Genomic DNA, 22,355 nt, shown 5'->3' on the forward strand with positions numbered 1-22,355 from the left:
GCTGCATGTGCACAGCAGCACAAGTCAGCAGTGCTTGCCTCTGCTGTAAAGGAAAGAAAAAAAAAAAAATCAAGAGCTGCAGTGTTGCAATTTTCCTGGGGAAATAGAGACTAAGGAAACTTCACCCTGATTTTACCTGACTTCTGAGACCTGAGGACTCATAGACACAGTGAATGTATCAGCACAGAGCAGATCTGCACGGGATGAAATATTTATGGCTTCTATTTCATCACTGGACCTGAAATGAGGCATGGCTAAACCTCTTCCTGAGCCCCCTTCCCCAGTGTGGCCACACCAGCAAAGCTTAGCAGATCTGCAATAGTAGAAAAAAAATGCTTGGACACATTTTCAGACATCCATGTATTTTTCTTTTTTCTCCCTTAATAAAGGCAGAAGCAGGAAATGCAAAGGGAATTCTAGCTGAAGCAACCTGCCCCACTTCCAGCTGGGGCACTATGGGGGCTGAGACATAGGCTATTTTAAGATAAGGAAAGGCTGACAACCTTCAGATGTCAACATTTAGCAGTGGGCAGTATTTCAATTATTTACACAGCCATGTCCCTTTCCGAGGAATTGCAAACATTAGGGCTTTTTACACCAGAACTGCTGTGCAGAAGAGGAAGTGTTATCAAGAACGGGTTGAACACTCCCCCCACTCATCCAAGTCAGGATGCCGAGCTTTGGGGATTACTACTGTAATTTGTGAAAAATGCTATATTCAGGAACCTGAAATAAACCACAGACAAAACTGGAGATAACAATGCTTTATTTTTACATTTCAGCAACAGGAGAAATAATTGAAGATGAAATTATCTGCTTTGTTGTAAAGTATAAAAACATTTAATTATAAATATTTAGCTAAAAAAAGCGTGATTTATAAAATATAATCTGTGAAGATATATACACAGTTTAATTGTTTAGCAATTCTTTCACCTGACATTAAAGAGTAGAGGTTTTTCTATTTATTATTCCATGCTCACAGTTTAGTGCTCACAGTTTAAGAAGCAAAACAGACAAGTGAAAAGATGACTGGTGAGTTTCGTTCTGGGGGAAAAAAAAATTTTGCCACTAATTGGGGCAAGAGCAGAGGCAGAATTTGAGCAAATACATGGCTTGAGAGAGGTCTCTGAAGGAACACAGTTCCCCTGCCATCACCAACAGTGTTTATATCCAGACAAGCAGTGGGCATCTCAACATTTGTGGGCAAGTTTCCTGTGTTTCCAAGAGAAAATGGCTAATAGTATAGTGCAAGCCCTCGAAATTCAGTTCAGTTAAATGTGCTCACCTCCCTGCTCTCTGAGCAGGGGTTGCTCAGTATGCTGTGCTGGTGTCCTCCGTTGTGCCTCTAATGAAATCAAACAATGTCACCTTCATGATTCAGGCTATGAGCAAATTTCCAAATAGAAAACCTCAGTGTGCCATCCAATTGCACTGTCCAGCTGACAATACCCCCAAAAAACAGATACAGCTGCCTAAGGCTGGAAAATAACAGTGAAACTGTACAGTACACTAAATGTGATGGAATGTGAAAGAAGATAAATGGTCAGGCAACTCAGTTTTCTATTCCTCATTTAAGAGAGCCAGCTTCCTCCCTTCGAAGTCTTGGGAAATCTCGCCTCTTATTGAAGGGTTTGTTACTATGGCACTTCAGAGAAGAGAAACTGGAACACTCTTCAACATGCTGGGTGGTAGAAAATGCTACAGGAAATGATAGTGAATTTGATCCATGTCCCTAGTAATTATCTTTCTCTCTTCACAGTGTTTTCACGGAGCCTGTGGCACAGGGCTTTGAGGAATACAAAAAGGGTGACAACACCCAACAGCAGTACAAATATACAGAAGTCAAGCTGTACTTTGTACACCCTGATTTACACAAGACCTCACTACTTGCCTGTAAGCAAGGAATGAATTAATACAGGATTAAGAGAAAAAGGATGTATAGGAAAGAATGAAATAGGCAAACGTGACACTTGTCATTGCTCACCCATAATTTGCTACCTGCTGTTTCTGCTTTAGGGTGATGTGCTCATAACAGTTCAGAGCAAATAGCTTGTACATAGCTCCTACTACACACATCATTATGAATGCATAGTAACTACAAGAGCTGTGCCCTTAGGAATTCAGGAGGATCTTCAGGAAAGGAAGGCTAGTGAAGCTGTGATGAGTTTTAGGCAGGATCCAAGCAGTTCTGTCCAGGCAGAGCCCTGATCTGGGAAACGTACCAAGTCATGTGCAATTTCAGAGTGCATATTGGCTGGTCAGTTACTGGCTAAATGTAGACTTTAACTCCCTGAAAGCAGCTCGGCGGTGCTTCCTTTCCTCCTCTTCCCGCTTTCGCTCATCCTGCTCAGCTTTTATCTCTGCTTCAAACTTACTGGCTGAGGAGAGGGCTTGAGCCTTTATGAGACAGAGAGAAAATAAATGAGTGTCAAGCCTTGCATCAGAGGGAGAACCAAAGCCTGAGCTACTCCCAGATGAGCAACACAGAACTGTTCGCTGCACCTCCCAGTGCTTGCTGAGATCCTCTGTCAGGACAGCTCAAGTACTAATTACACTGCAGTGTTTGGGTATTTACACCCAATACCTGTTACCTTCCTTAACTTTAACATCAAGAAAAGAAAGGTCACTTACTAATAAGTCACTAACATGGGACCAAAACAATGCCATCAGTACTGGGTCACATACATTATTTCTGTAAGCAGGCAGCAGGGCATAGGTTGTGAGTATGCAGTGGGAGAAACTGCTGCAGAAAACACTCTGAATCACAGCCAAATCTGAGAACATCATACTACACCATGGATAATCTGCAGATCAAAGAGACATTGTTTACTTGCTGGCTATTTTTCCAGCTTTCATCTCAGTACATCTGCTGTGCAATAGCTGTGTTAGGCTCTTGGGAAAAAACTTCTTATATAAACAAGCAGGATTATTTTCTCTCCAAGAGAGCTTTCAGAAAGGGTGCTTTGTCAGTTTCAGATGGTGTACAGCTCTTTCTGCCAACCCCAGGACCCTGCAGAATAATTTCGGTTCCAAAGGTTACAGAGAGCTGCTCAAGAAAGAGATGTCTGAAATACTATACTCCAAAACATTCCATTCACCACTGAACTCAGAGTATTCTGGTTGAGTGAGGTTTTGCAAAATGGGAAAACTGTGACCCTATTGCATTGTTTTTCTCAGCACTTTTGTCTTTAAAAGAGGTCAGCCGGCTAGTCCCAAGCACAGGAACACAGATCAGCCAGTCAGCTCTACCAGGGTAAGACCCAGAAGACAGACTGAATTACACTGCTCTGGTGTGTTGACTGAGCCATAGAAAGGCTCTAGCAAGAGTGCAACCAAATTTGAAAGGAAACTCAGCTACAGCTGAGTTTTTTCATATTCCTCTGTGCCACACCATACCTTAGCTTCAAAGAAGTTCTTGGCTCCTTTGACTCCCTCAATGGATACATCTATCTCCGAGAGCTTCGCAAGAGTCAATAGGCCGCTGTCCTCCTCAAGTTCCCCAGCTGCAGCTTTATGGAAAATCAGCAGGAACTAGCAAGACAGAGAGGAAACATTCAGGTTTTTCACTAAGGCTCAAACAACTTAAAATAGAAACAGCACAATCACCTGGAGAGGATGGAATTCACATTTCAGAGCAAAGGAAACCAGGTCTAGATAAACCAAGTGGTACCAAAGAACTTGTGCTCCAGTACACAGTCCTGTTACACGCTAAAAGCAGTAGGAATCTCATAGCAAAACAAGGTTTCCTGGGAATCAGAACCCTGGTAAAGCACAGTTCCTACCAAGCCTGAGCTGCTCTGTGGTTAGAGGAAGGAGACCACCACTGCACCTGCCCAGTACAACCATGGAGCAAGCTCAGATATAGCTCTTTATGTCCCCATACCCTAATGGTGTATTCATAAGCCCCCCACAAGCTTCCCCAGGGTTCTAGGGACTCAGATCCCATCCCATGACAATGAAAGCAGGGCAAACACAGCTCCAGTTCACCTCAGGCTCCCTAAACCAAGGCATCAGTGCAGTCCTTTTAGAAAGAACCACGGCCATTTAACAAATCCAGCAGAGTGGGTATTGGGAAGTGAATTGCAAAGGGAAACAAACAAAAAAAGAAAGTTGTATTTCATTCCATAAAAGCATACTTTTTGGTTTTAACAGAAGGAACAAAACCTGCTTGCTTAAAAATAAAGACCTCTGCAGCACCATCCACCTGCCAACCGAACTCCAGGTTAAGATGTGGAAGCCCTAGGTGTACTTGCAAAGGTCCTGTAACTCCCTGCTATTCTTGGTGATCCCAGGATGTGTCTCAGTGCTTAGAACAGCATGGAAAGAACAGACACAAGGACAAGCCACCCAGGTACAAAAGGAGCACAAGCAACAAAGCTGCACCAGTGCAGCACTTCAGGTCAGGCCAGAGGGCTGCAGATACCAGGGTAGGGTTGCCCTGAAATCCCTTTGCACAGGAACATCAAATATCTAGTACTGTGCTCCTCAGACTGGCAGGCTGGGTAGTCTGCTGCTTCCTACGGAGAGCCCGAGCTGTCCCAGAGGAGGGCAGCAGAGTCCCAGCATCCACACTGAGCCAGCCCTCCTCCGAGTTGCTCAATAGAAGCTGGTGGGAATGCAAGAATTTGGGAAGGCCTCCCATGAGGAAGGGTGTGGAGATGACAGCAGCGCTGGCCACCCTCTCACACAGGCAGCGTCACCAGGCACTGCTCCATGCAACAGCCTCTTAACCCATGAGTGCTCAGCACAGGGCAAGCAGAAAGCAGACTGGGCTTGGCAAGGGAACTTTTCCCTCTCCAAACACATTGCAGTGGGTTGACCCTGGCTGCATGCCAGGCTACCAAAGCCACTCTATCACTCCCCTTCTCATCTGGATAGGCGAGAGAAAATATAGCAAAAGTTCATGAGTTAAGGACCTGGAGAGATTATTCACCAAAATACTGTCATAGGAAAAAAAGGCTCAACTTGGGGATATTAATTGAATTTATTACTAACAAAATTAGAGCAGGATAATGAGAAGTAAAATAAATCTTAAAAGACACCTTCCCCCCACCCCTCCCTCATTCCCAGCTCTACCTGCTTTCTCCAGTGGCACCGGGAGATAGGGAATGGGGGTTATGGTCAGTTCTTGACAGGTTGTTCCTGCCACGGTGCAGGGAAAAGAGTCTTTCCCCTGCTCCAGCATGGGCTCCTCTCTCCACAGGTCTGCAGGTCTCTGCCAGGAGCCCGCTCCAGCATAGGCTTCCCATGGGTTCACATCCTCCTTTCAGGCAACCACCTGCTCTGGGGCATGGGTCTCATCCATGGGCTGCAGGTGGATCTCTGCATCCCCATGGACATCCATGGGTTGCAGGGGAACAGCCTGTTTCACCATGGTCTGCACCACGGGCTGCAGGGGAACCTCAGCTCCAGCACCTGGATCACCTCCTGCCCCTCGTTCCCCACTGACCTGGGTGTCTGCAAAGCTGTTCCTCTCACAGATTCTCACTCTTCTCTTCTCTGGCCATAGTTACCTCTGCACAACAACTTTTTAACCTTCTTAAATATGTTATCACAGAGGCATTACTATCGTTCCTGATTGGCTCACCTTAGTCAGTGGCAGGTCTGTCCTAGAGCCAGCTGGCTTTAGCTTACCAGACACGGGGGAAGATTCCAACAGCTTCTCACAGAAGCCACTCCTTGTAGACCCCCCACTATGAAAACCTGGCTATGCAAACCCAATACACACATGTAAGAAATAAATGGTTCACTGCTGAACAGGCAAAGGCATCCTGCTTGGAAAGAAACCAAATCCTCCCCAAGACATCCCCTCCCTCTGCTCAGATCCGCTGGGCTCTGGCTAGTTCCTCTTCGTCACCACCAAGCACGGTGACACAGAGGGCTGGCAGCTAGGCTGGAATTAGTCACGGTTCCTCCTGCTCCACCCTGCAAGTCCCACTTCCTGGCATTGGAAAAGAGCAGTGGAGACAGCACAGTCCTGAGGTCTGATACAGCTGCCACCTGGGGAGGGACTGGGTCATGAGTACAAATGAGCATGAATCATCCTGAAACTAAGGGATGGGGCAACAATCCTCTAGAAGAATATAGGCTGCTGTGGCCACAAAAGATGGGCTGAGCTAAAGGAAACTTGGGACTGAGACATTGGTTGGGGTGGACAGAGCGTAACGTCAGTCCCAAGGATCCAACAAGGTGAACTATGGGACATCATGCTGGTTTCCACAGGAGCTCAGCAGCAATCCCTCCTCATGTCAGCATACAGCCTGCAACCAACCTCACCAGGTATTTACCCTCGAGGTATTGGTCCTTACTAACTAGAAAACACCAGCAAATCTGCATTCAGCTCCCATTGCCAGCCTGTTTCACACCCTTGCTGGGCCCAGGACACACCACGTGCAGCTAAGTCTCGGGGAAATGTCAACAGAGAAGCATAAGTGAATAACGTAGGTAGGTATCTTTCAAAGCTCTGCTCTCAAAGAGGACGACAGGACCCACACTTTCCAACCCACTAACATGCTAAATTGTATCTGCTCTCATATCCTTCATGATCCAAGACATACCCCACAGGGCCAGGCTGGACATCATGCAAGGAAAGGTGTGGGACTGATAGGCAGCAGCAAGCAGCCTTGCAACAAGAGCTTGCCAGAAAAGCAGCACTATGTAAGGATGTGGTTTGCACCAACCCTGGTAGCAAACACGTCATGTGGGTCAACATTTCAGCTGGTGAGGGTGTGGGGGGCAATGGGTGGATTTCTGTGAGGTCTAGGTAGCAGCAGCTCCAACTACACATTACTATTACAGCAATTAACTCTGGTTTCCTGTGGTAATGATGGAACTAGACAGTCAGAGGTGTGGGGTTTTTTCCTCCCACTACACCTAATCTTTTTAAGCCTAAATTTCATTGCTTGAGTCACAGCAGGAATCTTGTAGAGTTAATTGTTGATGTATTGGTGGACATTCAAAGGTCAATGGTAGAAGGCAGCTTTCCTAACAGGACCTGTGGTTCATCAACAGCCTGCTTGCCAGGCAACAGCTTACCTGGAATGGGAGGACACTACTCAAAGCAGCAGAAAAAGGTGATCTATTGCAAGTGAAAGAGGTCCCTACCAATTCTCTGTCCAGGCCACAAGAAGAGTAAGTTCAGGCAGGTGTGCCAGGACTTGCTATTCTCTGGATAGGCAGACAGGAGCCCTCCAGTGCCATAGTTGCACCCTACTGAGTTCAGGCACTCATTTAAACCAGTTTTCTCCTGGTATTATCTGAGTGACCCAAGTCAGCTTAGTCACCCTCCACATGCTTGCTTGTCACCACCAATGAAAAGCAGAATGGGACAGGCCTATGGGATTGTTGAGGCCTCCTAACCCACCAGGAACCTGCTTCCCTGACTGACCTCTGCCTGAACACAGCAGCTGGACAGGGCACACCTGCAGCAAGGCAAGAAACATCCTGCTCCTTTCTACCACAAGAAGCTCTGGGTGTCTGCCAAAGCTGCTGTGTAATTTGTCCCCAGAGCTCTGCCAGTGATGCTCCCTCATTCCAACCCACGGGCCACTCAAGCTTGTGTTTGCTTGACCATTGTTTTGCATCTGGCAAGAAGCTTCAACAGCACCAGCTGCTGCATGCCACATGCCAGGGGCTGACAGCACAGGCAGCCGTGCAGGCGGCTGTGCTCCAAACAGGTGGCAGCAGAAGGGGAGCTGCTCTGCCACTCGTGCCACGACACTGATGCCAGGACATCACAGCATCTTTCAGCACCTTGAGGATAAAGGCATTTCTCTTCCATGGGAGAGAGCCCCTGCAGCAAGCCTGGAGGCTGTCCCCAGCTCTTCACCTGGAATGAAGGGTGGCCCAGAAGGCACACAGAGAGGCAGAGGGCTCCTCAGCCCACAAAGTGATTTGGCAATCAGTGACCTGGGGCCATGGGCACAGTGCTCTTCCTGCTCCACTGGATTCTTTGCTACCTCCAGTTCACCTCTGACTGGGCACCAGGGAACTCGGGGACAGGTTCTCACTTCCCAGATTTGCATACCCTTCCCCCTCTCTTGTAACCCAAGTCTTTGGCCTCTGTCTTTTCCTGCTGCCCTCTTGCAGTGAAATGAACCCAACAAAGCCCTTGGGGCATGAAAGCAGAGGGAGATGGTGTGATGTGCCAGTGCAGAGAGATGGTACAGCAGCTCCATGAGTGACAGTCATCCCTCATGCCCCAACCAGCCCAGCCAGTCACGGGCCTCAGCTGCTCATCCTCCCTCCCAGCACTGCCAGAGCTCTCAAACTTCCACAACGGACCTTGACATTCCAAGCCCTACCCTGGAAGAGGCATGGTGAGAGCATCATGCCTGCAGAAACAAGGGAGCCCACTCCCTTGTTTCTCGGGGTCCACCGCAGCCATCTCGCAGGGTGGAAGCAAGCAGGACACCAGCACAGCCCTCAAAAGCAGTACAAGACATAAGCAGTGCTGCCCCTCCTCCTGCTACCTAAGGGGCTGTGGGTTAATTCAGAAAGCCACAGTGTGACATTTGCTTGTGACCGAGCCAGCTATCAAAGTCTGAGAGGAGGAGATGATGCAACAGGAGCTTGTGGTAACTGGGTTCCCCCCTTCCTGCTGAGACGATTTGGGTACCCCTGAGTGCATGCAGGTCACTGCTAAAATTTCCTCTCTTCCTCTGCCTGGCAGAGGATCCTGGCCTGTCCTCCCAGCTGTCACAGTATACTGGTAACAGACAGACCAGTTTGAGCTGTGTCCCTGCTGAGCCAGCATGCAGTACCAAACTGCTGCATCCCCATATTTATTCCTTGCTGCAGGGAGGTGACCACCCCTCAATAAAGCTTGCCATGGCTGGTAACTGCATGATGCAGAGAGGGTCCCAATACATGTGCCCCATGAGAAGAGCTGCTCCAAGCACAGCTCCTGCACTGCACCTGAAATGAGGCCTGAGCTCCTGTACCACAGGAGCCAAGTAATGAGACCTGGAAACAGAAGGGATATAACTCCCTCCAGCTGCAACAGGGAGCTCAGCGAGCACTCCCAGCAGCTGCAACAGGGCTCAAATGTGCTCCCAAAGCAAGCAGGGAGGTTGGAGAGCTTTGGCATCAGGTACCACGATTGCCACGTGGAGACGGAGGCTAACAGTGCTCCGCACCCTTGGCATGGGGAAGCTCACCGTTTCTCCACTGCACCCCACCACTAGAAAAACACAGAGGGGAGAGGGCAGAGTACTGGGCCCAGCTGCCTCCTCCTTTCACCCCACAGCCACATCCCAGTCTGTTACTGCAGCCACCCTCACCTCACGGAAGCTGAGCTTCCCATCAAAGTCTTCATCCACCTCCTTGATCATGTTCTTCAGCCCCAGGTGGGTCTGTGGGGCTCCCAGCTTTTCCATCATCAACTTCAGCTCCATCAGGTCGATATATCCATCCCGTCCTGAGTCATACCTGCAAGGTGCAAAGGGGAAGGGGTCAACCATCATCATCCCCATACTCATCTCCCCAGAAGAGGAACTGTGCACATGGATAAAGTCACTGTGTGGTTCAAAGCTCAGGGAAGTGGGGAAGCTGCATGACATGGCTAGTGCTGAGATATATTAAGCTCAGGGAAGTAGCTGTCAGCTTTCAGAGCTGTCTCACCAGAGAGAGAAGTACTCAGGGGAGCTCAGACCAAACCACCCACACAGAAGGAACGTGGAGGAACTCAGCTTATCTCAGAGGGATTTCCATTTCATCCACTTGCCTGTCCAGCACAAAGGTTACTTGCACGCAGCTTACACCACGCACCAACACGGTGAGGCAAAGGCATGCAGAGTCAGCTGCCGCCAGGTTTCCTGCTAACTTCAAGGAGAAACAAGGAACAGAGACCAAGCAGAACCTTTTGGCAGAAAGCATTCCTTTTTTTGTAAGCAAAACTCCCCCCCTCTAGCTGTTAAGATCTTTCCTCTCCAAAACGATTTTGTACCACAATAAGCACCATGCTTCAGGGCAGCTGTTTATTCTGTGTCCCCAGGCAGAGCAGAAAGACAGCCCCAGGGGAGCACAGCAATCCCAGCCAGGGCTGTGGTGCCAGGGCTGCACTAAAGGGCCAGGCTGGCAGATGAAACCAGGGCCCACCTCCAGAAGCAAGACTAGAGTGGGACCATGCTCCCAATGGAGCAGCAAGGACTGCAAGGACTCTTCAGAGGAGAGCACCCATGCAAGGGGAGGAATGCTTTAGAGATGGGGAGGCAGTGAGTGATCTGCTGTGCACAGCCTAGGACTCTGCACCAATTCCTCCCAACATCTGTTGTAAGTGTGAGTAAAGCATCCGGCCCACCCAGCGACCAGCACTTCACACCCAGCAGGGCTATCACCGGCTTTCAAAGTCCAAAGGCTGCAGGGACGGGCGCTCTGTTATCAGCCTGTCTTTCATCCTGGTCCTGCCATCGGGGTTCAGCACAGAGCTAGGGCTTCACAGGAGAGGACAGGGCAGAGTCTCCCAAGCTGGGCTCAGGCCTCGCACACAGCCTGCCACTGCCCCACCGCCACCATCTCAACCCTGACGGAGTTAAATCCTTTTAACCATTCAGAAGGAAACCCTAGGCAGGGTGCTGAAGCTTTCCAGTGGGCAGGAGCCAGTCAAATCCTCCCACCCATCATCCTTCACTGACTGTTAGCTCTCTTCCAAAGAAATGAGGGCTGTAGCCATCCCAGACAGAGATCTGCACAGTTGCGGTTACCCTGGAAGAAAGCTCTTTCCAGCTTAGAAACCTCACAGCCACAGAGGAAGCTGTGGCAAAGGAAGGCATGAAACAAAGCTACCAAGCCCAAACAGCATACAGGTGTGGGCAGCACAAGGCAGGGCTGCAGCCAAGATCTCTGCCCCTGCCTTCATGAGCACAGGCACAGCATGCTTTTTCCCCAAACTAGGGTGGCCTCCATGACTTTCCCGAGTCCCACCATCCCCACAACTATTTCTGATACTCCTTGTGGCTCTTACTTTCCAAGGGTCACAGGACCAAGAGACTCCCCATGACAGGGACATAACTCCCAGACTAGGCTGGCACAGAGCCCCTGTTACCAATCCACCTGCACTCTCTGTACCCAGCAAACCCATAAGCCCACTAGGCTGGACAGCTTTCTGAAAAACTAGGAAAGAAGCCTCCATCAGAGCAGAAACCAGGTCACAGACCTGGTATGTCACAGGGAGGAAGTGCAGCAGGTTCTTCACAGCAACGAAGGTGTCAGTTAATTAAGGCACAATCACAGCATTACCCAGCCCAGCACTGAAATGCACTTCCAAGACATCACAGAAGCATAGTAAGTGCAATATTTAATCGTCAGTTTGCTTTTCTTTCAAGTTTGGGAGAAAGGGTGCAGAGCTGTTCCTCCAGAGTAAGATGGTTGGAGACACAATGCCTTTGATTAGACAAAGCAGCAGAATGTGTAATGGCAAAGAGGCACCTGGGGTTGGGTTTTCTGGGGGCCCAGCAGGCTCATGCTGCCCTTTGGCTGGGTGCAGACGCAAAATAATACCAAGGGCCCCCCCTCCAAGGGCTGCCCATCTGGGGTTGGGACACTGCCCAGCCCCACATGGAAGTTCTGGGTAACAGAGATGAAGGCAGAAGCAGGGCACAAGTCTAGCCTGTGCCTGCTGTGCTCATCTCACCCTCCTGTTACGGACACTACCTGCAGCTAAACACGGGCCCAGGGGCCAGTACGCCACCCTGAAAGGGTTAAGCATGGGGCACAGCTTCGGGGCTCATCCCGGCAGAGAGGCAGGACAAAGCCAGGATTGTGAGAAATGGGGTCTTGCCAACAGCAGGCCTGGCAGAGCAGCACGCTGTACCAGCCACACAATGGGTGTTGAGCACGCTGGGCCGGAGTACAGCTGGTGCTGAGAAGCACCCAGAAATCAGGTTACCAGTCCCTGCACTCAGGGACAGCCAGACAGCCAAACCCAATGGCAGTGCCCTGCAAACTGCTACATTCCCGCCCTGCCCCCCTCGCCTCCTAAAACAGCCCAACTATTTTAGGACCTGGGTACAGCCACTCGGCTGCTTTGCAGCCAGACTATTTAGGGAGAGGCTTATTTATAGGGCACGAGAGACAGCACAATTCATTCCCCACTACCCCCCAAGCAGACCACAGGAATTCAACACTGTGGGGCACAATGCAGACTGCACCTTGCTGGTCAGCTGGTGCTCCCAGCACACCTCAGTCCTACCAAAGACCCCACAGTCTGCCTTTAGAGAGATCATAAAGCTCTACTGTCTGCTTTTTGGAAGCCCCCTTTCAGGGCCCTGGGCTCAGCCAGCCCCAGATGCCTCTCACACACAGCTGCCTGCAGCACAGCCCTGCCCTGGTGATGGACAGCCATCACCCTCACAGGCAGAGCTGGAAGAGGGCACCAGGGCAAGTTAAACACTGCCCAGCATCCACGGGAGCCATCCCATCCTGTACTCCAGGAGTGGTACAGCAAGAGCACACAGCACTCAGGTGCCTGGCCAGCCCTGCCATCACCCACTGTCCTGCCGTGACACCAGAGCTTCGCTTCCTTCGGGCTCAAAGCTCCCTGGGGCATGAGCCAAGCCTCACCCGGGTGATGTGCAGGCATTACAGACAGAGGGGAACTGTGCAAACAGGCACAGCCACCTCACGTCACAGGCAGGCCAGTCCAGCAGCAGGTCAGTGCTATGGGCACGGCAGGTCCCACCTGCGACAGCTGGGATGCTGCAGGCAGGTACAGGCACCGTGGCAGCTGTGATAAAGCTTTGCCACGCTGCCGCCACAGCAGCGCTCCTGACAGCGGATGAGACACAGCAGCAGCTGCCAAAATCTGCTGCAACAAGGATGCACCCAGATTCCCAGGCTGGCTTGCTTCCACCCGGACTGCAGAGTGTGCCTGGCTGCTGAAGCACCAGGAGAGGAAAGCAGGACACAAAATCAGGGGGAAGGAGGGAATGCTTGCTGACCAGACTTGCTTGAGAGCATGAAGTCTGTCACGCACAATTACTGCCCAAGTACAAGCATTGCACTGGTGTTACACAGCTGCTGGGGGGTTACATCACAGAAGAAAGAGGGATCAGGAAGGGAGGAGAAAGGAGATGCCAAGGACTGCATCACCTGTATTGACTCTGCAGTCATCTTCCAGCTGCCTCTAAAACCCCACTTAATAAAAAAAGGACAATTGAGTGAGAAATCCCAGATCCTGAAGGATCAAAGAGCAGTTTCTAAACATTTACATTTCTTGAAAAAAGCTGGAATGAAAACCTGCCCTCCCTGTATGTGTTTGCTGTACCTTAACTTGCTCCACACATTATGGGCACCTGTACTTTGATCTGCAGTTCCTGTGTGCTGCAATGTGTGCCTAATTGAGGTTTTGAAATAAAGCAATTGGAATAATGGTGCTGAAGTAATAATCTCCGCTTAAATATTTCAAATCCTTTCTAAGTAGGACTTTATTTCCTCTGAGCATTGTGTTTCACCTTACATGGAGAAGGCAGTGCTGATCTCTGCTCCCTGATATCCAGTGATAGGATAAATGGGAATGGTTCAAAACTGCCTCAGAGGAGGATCAGACTGGATCTGAGGAAGCCTTTCCTTGAGCCTGAGAGGGCTGTCAGACCCTGGAACAGGCTTCATAGAAAGGTGGTCAGGGCCCCAAGCCTGTCAGTGTTTAAGAGACATTTGGACAATGCCCTTAATAACAAGCCTTAACTTTTGATCAGCCCTGAAGCAATCAGGCAGTTGAACTAGATATGATCATTGGTGGTCCATTCCAAATGGAATATTCTGTTCTATTGCAAAGAGCTTTGGGAGCAATTCCTCCATACCAGGGTCGGGACAGGAACAGGCTCCTCGGCCACGTGCAGCTTCATCCTCCCCAGCCCAGACAGAAGGAGCTCTCCTGCTCTTGGAGGGATGTGAGAGCAGGATGAGTCTCCTCCACTAAGATGTTCTCCAAGATGCTGGGCAAGACCTGCAGACCCAGGCTGGGTGGCTGAGTCCCCCCATGGGAATAACCTCCCTGCCCACTGGGAGTCCACAGACATGGAGCACATGGCAACTCTGGAGATATCAAGCCTGCTGCAGCATGTCAGACAAGGCCAGGGCACCTGGCAAAGGGGCTCCTAAATGGCTCTAGGAGGGCAAGGGGACATCACAGCCTCTCCCACCAGCCAGATGCAAGGCACTTGTGCAGTGTGTGGGCAACGCACAAAATTCCCTAGATACAGAAGCAATAGCAAGACTGGAATTTCTCCACTCCCTCGCACCCCACAGATGAAGGTCCTGTCTGTTTTCCTCCCCCTTACATCTCTCAAAAAGGTCATTCCTGCCAGGCACAGCCTCACTGCCTGGCTTTCACACTCCCCTCTGCCATTTTCCTGGACAAAGATGGCACCAAGGGGAGCTGTGAGACTTCAGAGGCCCTGAGAGTTCGCTTAGATGACTCGAGAAAGAGAGGTTATTGTGGTTACCACAGTCCTCACACATTGTCAGAATAGGCAGCTAATTGGGTCACATTATAATTAGCCTGAGCTGTAGACTTCCTGGTCTCTCTGCCAAAAAAATATCCACCCTGAGAGCTGCTTGCACCCAGCACTCCAGCAGATACCTGCATCCCACCTCCAGTGGAATGGGGTCAAAAAGGAGAGATGCTGACAAGAGGAGGCTTGGACAAGAGACGAGAAAAAGTGAGCCCAACTGTGGCAGCCAGAGCAAAGAGCATCTTTTCTGCTTTAGAAGGATGCTCCTGGCATAGCCAGCAGTACACAGCACTGGACAGAACACCATATTATGGGGAGTCCCACTTTCAGAGGAGTTCTTTGCTTCCACCCTGGCAGTCACAGCCACCATCCATACCATGGGATGCCCTGACAGGCATTCAGGGTAGCTGGTATCACCCGGACATCTTTTCAGCTGAAGCACCATGACCCAGCCCACACCATGCACAGGACCACAGGCTCAAATTTAGTCTGAACTACAGATTTACAAGTCCCACTAAACTGATAAGCAACTTTTTTTTTTTTTTTTTTTTTTGGATGGGCAGTTTCATAGCAGAAACTTGGCATCCTGTGGCGGTGAGAAGATACTAAAGGGAAAAAATAAGCCTTTGAAAGAGGCATGTAAGAAAGACTCTGAGTTGTGGTGGCCAGGGCCAATAAGCCATACAGAGAATTAAAGCCTTAATCACATTAACTCAAGCTCTGACTGACAGGAATTAAGAGGAACATTTCCTCTCCTCATGGAGCATGTGATGTCAGCCAATAGTTGAGACAGGTCACTGGCAGCAGATGGACCAAAGACCAACTCCTCTGCCACTGCAAACCTCAGGTGCCTGGAGCAGTGAGCACCAGGACAGGGTTTTCTGGCTGCCTGTCCAGGAAACACAACAGGGGAGCATGCAGCCCACCTTCTTCCCCCTTTGGCATCAGCAGTTCTCACAGGGTATGCAATGCTTTCCAGCTACATTGACCAGCTGATTAACATTCAACTGCAAAGCCTAGCTTTTCCTGCTTACAAGGCTGGTGTTTAATGAGCTCATTGTTGAAAAATTATGCTGCAATTCAGCCCTTCCACTTTTTATTTCCCAAAATCACCGCCATGCCTTTCCTCTTCCCTATTGAGGCAGTGCTGCTGCCCACTCCAGGCTCTCGCCCACAGCTTTTGGGCATTGCAGCTGCTTGCATTGTTTGTTCTCCAGTCCTCCCAGCACCATGTCTCAGCCTTCCATAGAGTGGGACCCCCTTTAAGCACAGTTAAAAGGGACACAGGAGAGAGCGGAGCAGCAATCTCGCCCGGACCACCTCGCTTCCCGCACCAGCTGCCAACACAACGCTGCCTGTGCAACAAAGAACTCCAAACTCCAGTAAGCTCACAAAAGCTCATTGCCTGGTCTCCTGTGGCAACAGCCCGGCTGGGACAGGCAACACCCCGCAGTGCTGGGAGCTGGCAGCATTCAAGCAGCTCTTAGTCTCCTCACAACAATCCAGGGTGCTCGAGGCAGCTTTCAGGTAGGAGAACAATAACCTGGCAAGTTACAAATCTCACTTCAGTCACATCCATAAGGTAAAGTACATCTTCACACCTTGTCCTGTGCTCCTGCCACCTCCTGCCCGGCAGCAGCTCCCTCCCAGTCTGGCAGCCTGTCGTGAGGCTGAGAGGACACTGGTCCCCAGGAGCCCACGGGTCTGTGGTGCTGGAGGGAAACCTGAGCACAGACAAAGGTACCCAGGCACAGCCTAACTGCAAGAGCCAGGATAGGGTCTGGAGAAAAGGGCAGGATCATGGTCCCGGGGAGGGCCAAGCCTTTCTGCTTACAGAAGCAGCTCTCCCTGTTGCTAGCAGCAGCTTGACTTCAACACAAACCTTCCTGCTCGGAGGGGAAGTCCATCCCAGCCCCCAGGAAGGGGGAAGCAAGAGGAAGCTGTGTTCAAGCTTTGTTTGGGTGCACGGGAGGGAGCACCAAGCCTGGCAGAAAGGACTGAGCGCGGAGCTAGGACACTGCCAGACAGATCCAGCAGGACTGCTGGGGGTGTTCAGGGTCGCGGTTGTTGCGGGCAAATGTCGAGCGCCTCTGCCGGGCCCCGGGACACAGACCTGTGCCCCAGGGTGTGGGGCAGAAGAGTGCCTGTGCTCTCACAGCCCCCCGTCCCACCCAGAGCGTCCCGCAAAACCACAGCTCCTGGGTGCCACCACAAACAGCCGCCGTCCCAATCCAGGCAGAGCAGAGGCCGTGACCTAAACGCAGGGCTGAGCTCCGGGCAAACTCTACGACCGCTCCCCCCCTCCCCCCGCCTCCCCCCATTCCCGCAAAGCACAGGGACAATCTGGGGATCAGATGGCGCTGGGAACGCGCCGCGGCTTCCTCCAGCCCGACCACAAAACCGCGGAGAAATGCGAGCACGCTGCCGAAAGCGGGCAGCCCCTCTCCAGATGTGCCCCCGGGGGCCGGCGCCGGGAGGGGCTGCGGGGGAAGGCAGAGCCCCAGCCCCAGAGCCCACGGGCCGGGCAGCGAGCCCCCCTCCCCACTCACAGGCGGAACATGCGCTCCATGTCCTTGATCTGCCGGCGGCTGAACTCCTTGAACTCGGTGTAGGGGTTGAAGACGGCGGCCCGCCGGGGCTGCGCCGCGCCCTCGTTGATGTCCTGCCGCCGGCACAGCTTGGCGCTCAGCTCCGCGCCCGCACTGGCCGTCAAGCAGCTCCGCTCCTCCACCTCCCCGGCCGCCGCCGCGCCCTTGACCGCCTCCGCCTCGCCCTCCACCGCTGCCCCGCTCTCCTCCAGCTGCAGCCGCCGCTGCAGCTTCTGCGCCAGCTCCTCCGAGGCCATGGCCCGGCACTCCCGCCGGCTGGCCGCGCTGCCGTCCCGCTCGGCCCCGCTCCGCCCTAGCTAGGGCCGCCCGCCCCAGTCCGCAACTTTATTCCCTCACTTAGAGGGAGCGGGGCGGGACGGGGCGGGACGGGGCGGAGGGAGGTCGGGACGGGGCGGGCGCTTAAGGAGGCGCGGCGGAGGGTGAGGGCTGTGGGGTGGTTGGGTTGTCGCCCCTGCCTGCGGGGGGTAGCCCGCGCATGTGGTGCGCCAGCACCCCGCAGGCTGACATCTCACGTGTATGCTCTCCTACACAGCAGCTCACAGGTGACCCACACAGGCTGTCTCCCCACACCCTCATGCAGGGAACTCCCTATCCCCTGGTCACTCTCCGACCCACCTCCCAACCGACAGGTCCTCCCCCGGTCCCCCCTGCACCCCACAGCAGGGCGCTGTGCTGGCCCTGGGGTGTACAGGCCATGTGCACCCCACAGCGCTGCCTGCTACGCTCCGTTACGGGGGGCGAGAAGAGCCCCCAGTCCGCCCGGGAGCCCCCAGCCCGCCCGGGAGCCCCCTCGCCCGGGGAGAGCAGCGGGACCTCGTCGGCTCCCCAGGCGCAACTGCAGGGACGACGGAGATCAGGCTTGCCCCGCACCAGGGCAGAGGGACCCCTTAAGCCCCTCTATGCGCCTCCCTCCTCTTATCTCCTTGGTCTAAAATTAGCCCAGGACAAAGCTCGGCTCAGGCCTGGATTCCCTCTCCTTCCCCAGAGAACATGGGCAGCAGGCGGCCTCTTCCCATCACCCAGCTCCCCTTCCCAGGACAACAGTGCCCAGTGCCATCCCTGCTGTCCCCCCGGCTCTCGCAGGGGTGTCCCTCCCAGGACCGTCGGTCCCTCGCCTGGTTGATGTGAGCCTGATGGCGTACCCGAGATGGTATTAGGGCTGGCGTGGGGCGGTTTAGGGTGGCTGCTGATGGGATTTACCCACCGAAGAGGAGGGGGAGAGAAAAGAACCAGCTCTGACGCCGCCTGCTTATGGCTCCCGTGTGCCCGAGCCTGTGCGTCACGGGAAACCGGTCCCAGCGTCTGTTATGTGGCTGTTTGGCACCTCCGGCCAGGTAGTAAACAGCTCTCTGATGCGGTGACCTGCAGTTGACCCGCTTGGATAAGCTCATTCCCACCAAACCTACTCAGGAAAATGACTGATGAGGCCATTTACAGCCACCCTACCCCTACATACTGCCTGGGCAGCTCTAGACTGCCCCAGCGAGGGTCGGGAAGGTCAGGACGGCCGCAGGGTCACCACAGCATGTGGCACAGGAAGGCCACTGCAGGTATATCACATTAGGAGTGTCTGAAAATAGGCTGCTGTGTGGAACGGGTGGCATGTGCTGTGCCCACACCGCATTGCCCTCACGCGACGCCACGTCTATGGTGGAGAGACGTTCCTTCCACCGGAGATGAATGGGGAGGAGAGCGGGGAGCTCTGCTTGGGTCACTGGCCGCCCTGAAGAACAACGAGCCCAACAACACAAGGCGCTTCTGTGTCTGCAAGGTGTCCAGGGAAAAGAGTAGACGAGGGTGAAATTATCAGCTGCAAATCCAGGCTGCCATCTGGTGGAAATAAAGCTCTCGGCTACGGCTATGAGTGGGAGACAGCGGCAAGGAAAGGGGTAAGCAAGGGAAGGAGAAAGGTAGGCAAGGTAAGGCAGGGGTTTGCATGGCTCCCTTCCCTTCCCTTCCCTTCCCTTCCCTTCCCTTCCCTTCCCTTCCCTTCCCTTCCCTTCCCTTCCCTTCCCTTCCCTTCCCTTCCCTTCCCTTCCCTTCCCTTCCCTTCCCTTCCCTTCCCTTCCCTCCCTTTATTCCAGCTCCATCCCTAAAGTTGTTATCCCAGCCCCACAATCCCTATCACAGCCCCACAGTCCCTATCCCAGCTCCAGTAATTTCAGCTGCAGCCCCACAAGCTTTATTTCTCTGCCAGCTCTGATGTTTCCACTCCAGCTCTGCATCTTCCTGCTGCTGCCACGTGAAGCTGCTCCTGGACCAAGGCAGGATCTTCATTTCAGCTTCAGCTCTCTGATGCTTCAGCTTCAGCTCTAGAATCCCTATTCCAGCTCAATCCCTACAGTGCCTATCCCAGCCCCACAGCCCCTATCTAGCCCCACAGTGGTTTGACCCCAAGCCCCACCTTCTTTATGTCACTGCCCCAGCTTCGGGTCCGCAGCTTCCCACTGCCTCTGGCTAAAAGCTGCTCCTGGTTGTCACTTTGCTCCGGTGCTGTTGACAAGGTCATTAATCAATCACTGTCATAATTTAAATATCTCTATGGGTTGCCACACCCATCCCAATGGGGCCCCGACTTTGGGGCAAATGAGCCCTGACCCCCAGCACACACCTTGCCCTGCACCCCACCTGCCCACAGGCCCCCCAGCCAGCATTAGGTGCTGGAAACAGCTGCTCAGCCCCTGGTTCCCCATCCCAAAAGGTGCCCCTGGGCTGGCTCTGGATCAGCTCTGACACCTCCACTCCCTGCTTGTGGGTTGTACCATTGCTGGGGGGGGCTGGAACCCCTCTGGCAGCTCCTGTAGCTTCAGCTCCATCCCCTTCCCCATGGGATTTATCCACCTCCAGCCCTGCCATTTCCATTGGTCCACATCATTTAGAGTCTAGATCCGCGTTCATTTACTACTGATTCTATTTTATTGTTTATTCTATTGGTTTTACATTATTCTAGTTGTATTAGGATTTAATTATACTATTGCATTGTCATATTTCTATTTTATTCTGTTTTTTTTATTCTATTACTAGATAGATGATGCTTTTAAAGTAAAGATTGTAGGGCTGGGGCTGTGAGGTTAGATGGTATATTGAAGCCCCCTGGGGCTGAATCCAGACCCAAACTGAGTGGAGCAATGAAAACTCTGGGGCTGTAATAATCCCGTAAAAATCCCATGCGGCTGGGGGTGGAATCACTGTGGAGCTGGGGCTGGGGCTGGGACTGTGGGGCTGTGTAGCAGGATGCCCAGCCCTGGAGTGTGGTCAAACAACTCAAACAATGCCCTATATTGCAAGCTACCAATGGTGGGCTGAGAGGGGCATCATGTGCTGGTTTTTGGTGTTGAATCATACTAAAAATCTGGACTACTGTCTCAATCTGGCACACCAGCCTCAAATCAACCTGCTGATAATGAGACAAAGATTTGGCAAATAAACTGCTAAACTGACCTGTAGACACATCACTGACGGTCAACTCCTTCCCACTATAGAAGCCCAGTCCTCTTTCCATATAGTAGGTTCTTCTAACATATTCTTCCTTGGAGTGTGTGGAGATTCCTCCATTGGGTTTTAGGGATGCTTACCAAGGATACTCCTAAAGGTTAGAAGAAAGAGATTTGTTCACAGTCATTGGTATGAGTGAGTTACAGCAATCTCTAATAATGGTTTCTTTTTGCTAGCTTTAATATAATAGCTTTAATATTGCGTTGATATAATGCACTACCCTATCTTGTAGTGTAATAGTTTTAGCTTTCATAGTGTGTAGTAAATAATTCTGATTCTTTTTGTCTAATCATTTATCATAATAAATAATTCATTCTTATATATCTGATTCACTGTCATTAAAACCTATGGGAAAAAGTTACAAAACTTAAATTGTTGGCAAAATCCTGGGCTGGGACTGGATCCAGCTGCCCCAGGCTCCTCTCTCTAAGGAGTTTAGAAAGCAAGGGGATCCTTTTCTGCACCTCGTGACACAACGGGAGGGCTTCTTGAATAAACTTTGTCTGAAGTTACCACTCCCACCCATGACAGGCTGGAGCTGGAATGTGGATTCTAGAGCTGGAGCTGAAGAATGAGAGAGCTGGATCTGAAAAGAAGATCCAGCCTTGTCGCAGTGACCGCTGCTGCCCACTGCCCAGGCTGGCTCCAGCGGTGTGCGGCAGCAGTGGGGAGCAGCCGGAGGTGCAGAGCTTTAAAGCTGCTGCTCTGAAGCCTCTGCTCTACCCTGGGGAGCAAAGGCTCCAGGCACTGTAGCAGTCAGCAGCCCTCGAGGAAGGGAAAGATAAAAAGTAGCAGGGAGGCTCGCCACTGAATATAACACAAGATGTATTGAAGGGATCCACGGTGAACGAGCAACAGCTGCAGTGCTGCTACACCTTATAAAGGGGGGTGGAACAAGGGGAGTAACCCGACTAGGGACCAATAGGTGGATCAGGAGGGAGGGACGCTGGGGGGGAGCACCCACACCTGGTCCAATGGTCCTGGTGGGAGGAGGGAGAGGGGTCACATGCCCCAATGGGGCGTCAAGGTTTAGGGGATTTCCAAGAGGGGCGGTACCTGAGGGGGCAGGGTCTTGAGGGATTGATGGGGACCATATAAAGGTCATTAGGGAGGGAGGGAGGGCTCGGGTGACGGACACAGAACAGTCCAGAACTCCGGGAGGGGTTTGGGTGATTGATAGGGAAGGTGCCAGAACAAAGGGAGGGGATAACCAAATTGGGATAACCATATTGGGAACACCGGGGGAGCGGCTTGGATCTGGGGCAAACCAACTGGGAGTAGAAGTGGGGAAGGTAGGGATGAACCATTGGGGTACAAAGAACATACAAAAATACAATAAAAACATTGCATCACCACACAGCCTGATACAGGAGCAGCTTCACCTGGCCGTAGTGGGAAGATGCGGAACTGACGCTGAAACAGTGGAGGTGGCAGAGAAATAAAGGGATGGAGCTGAAATCACTGTCAGGCGGGGATAAGGAATGTAGGGCTGGTACAGGGATTATTGGAGTGGGATAGCAACTTCAGGGATGGAGCTGAAATCACTGTGGGACTGGGATAGCAACTGTGGGGCTGGAACTGGAATAAAGTTTTTCAGGCTGGGTTTGGAATATGGATTCTAGACTTGAAGTTGACCTGGAGCAAAACTGAAGATCCTTCCACAAGAAGCAGGAGAAGCTTCACCTGCCAGCAGTGGGAAAATGCAAAGCTAGAGCTGTTGAAAAAAGCCTTGTGGGGCTGGACCTGGAATCACTGCAGTGTTGGGATAGTGACTATAGGACTGCAACTGAAATCACTG

The 22,355-nt window shown here is 52.0% G+C and overlaps 1 protein-coding gene across 1 annotated transcript; it reads right to left on the bottom strand.

The window, feature by feature from the left end:
- Positions 1-796: 796 nt before the first annotated feature.
- Positions 797-17,332, bottom strand: EFHD1 (EF-hand domain family member D1). Its single transcript, XM_082287696.1, has 4 exons — positions 17,003-17,332; positions 9,282-9,429; positions 3,397-3,531; positions 797-2,397 (listed from the first exon to the last, which is right to left on the bottom strand). Exons 1-4 carry the CDS (start codon positions 17,296-17,298, stop codon positions 2,263-2,265), a joined length of 714 nt encoding a protein of 237 aa, XP_082143822.1. The 5' UTR covers positions 17,299-17,332; the 3' UTR covers positions 797-2,262.
- Between the last annotated feature and the right edge of the window lie 5,023 nt (positions 17,333-22,355).

This window comes from Coloeus monedula (assembly GCF_965178545.1).
Source record: "Coloeus monedula genome assembly, chromosome: 10".
Lineage (NCBI taxonomy): Eukaryota > Metazoa > Chordata > Aves > Passeriformes > Corvidae > Coloeus > Coloeus monedula.

Excerpts from the sequence above, each read along its gene's own strand:
- EFHD1 (XM_082287696.1), bottom strand. The coding sequence starts at position 17,298 with ATGGCCTCGGAGGAGCTGGCGCAGAAGCTGCAGCGGCGGCTGCAGCTG. Across the intron at positions 9,430-17,002 it reads ATGGAGCGCATGTTCCGCCT|GTATGACTCAGGACGGGATG; the intron begins GTGAGTGGGGAG and ends TGCACCTTGCAG. Across the intron at positions 3,532-9,281 it reads GGAAGCTCAGCTTCCGTGAG|TTCCTGCTGATTTTCCATAA; the intron begins GTGAGGGTGGCT and ends CTGTCTTGCTAG.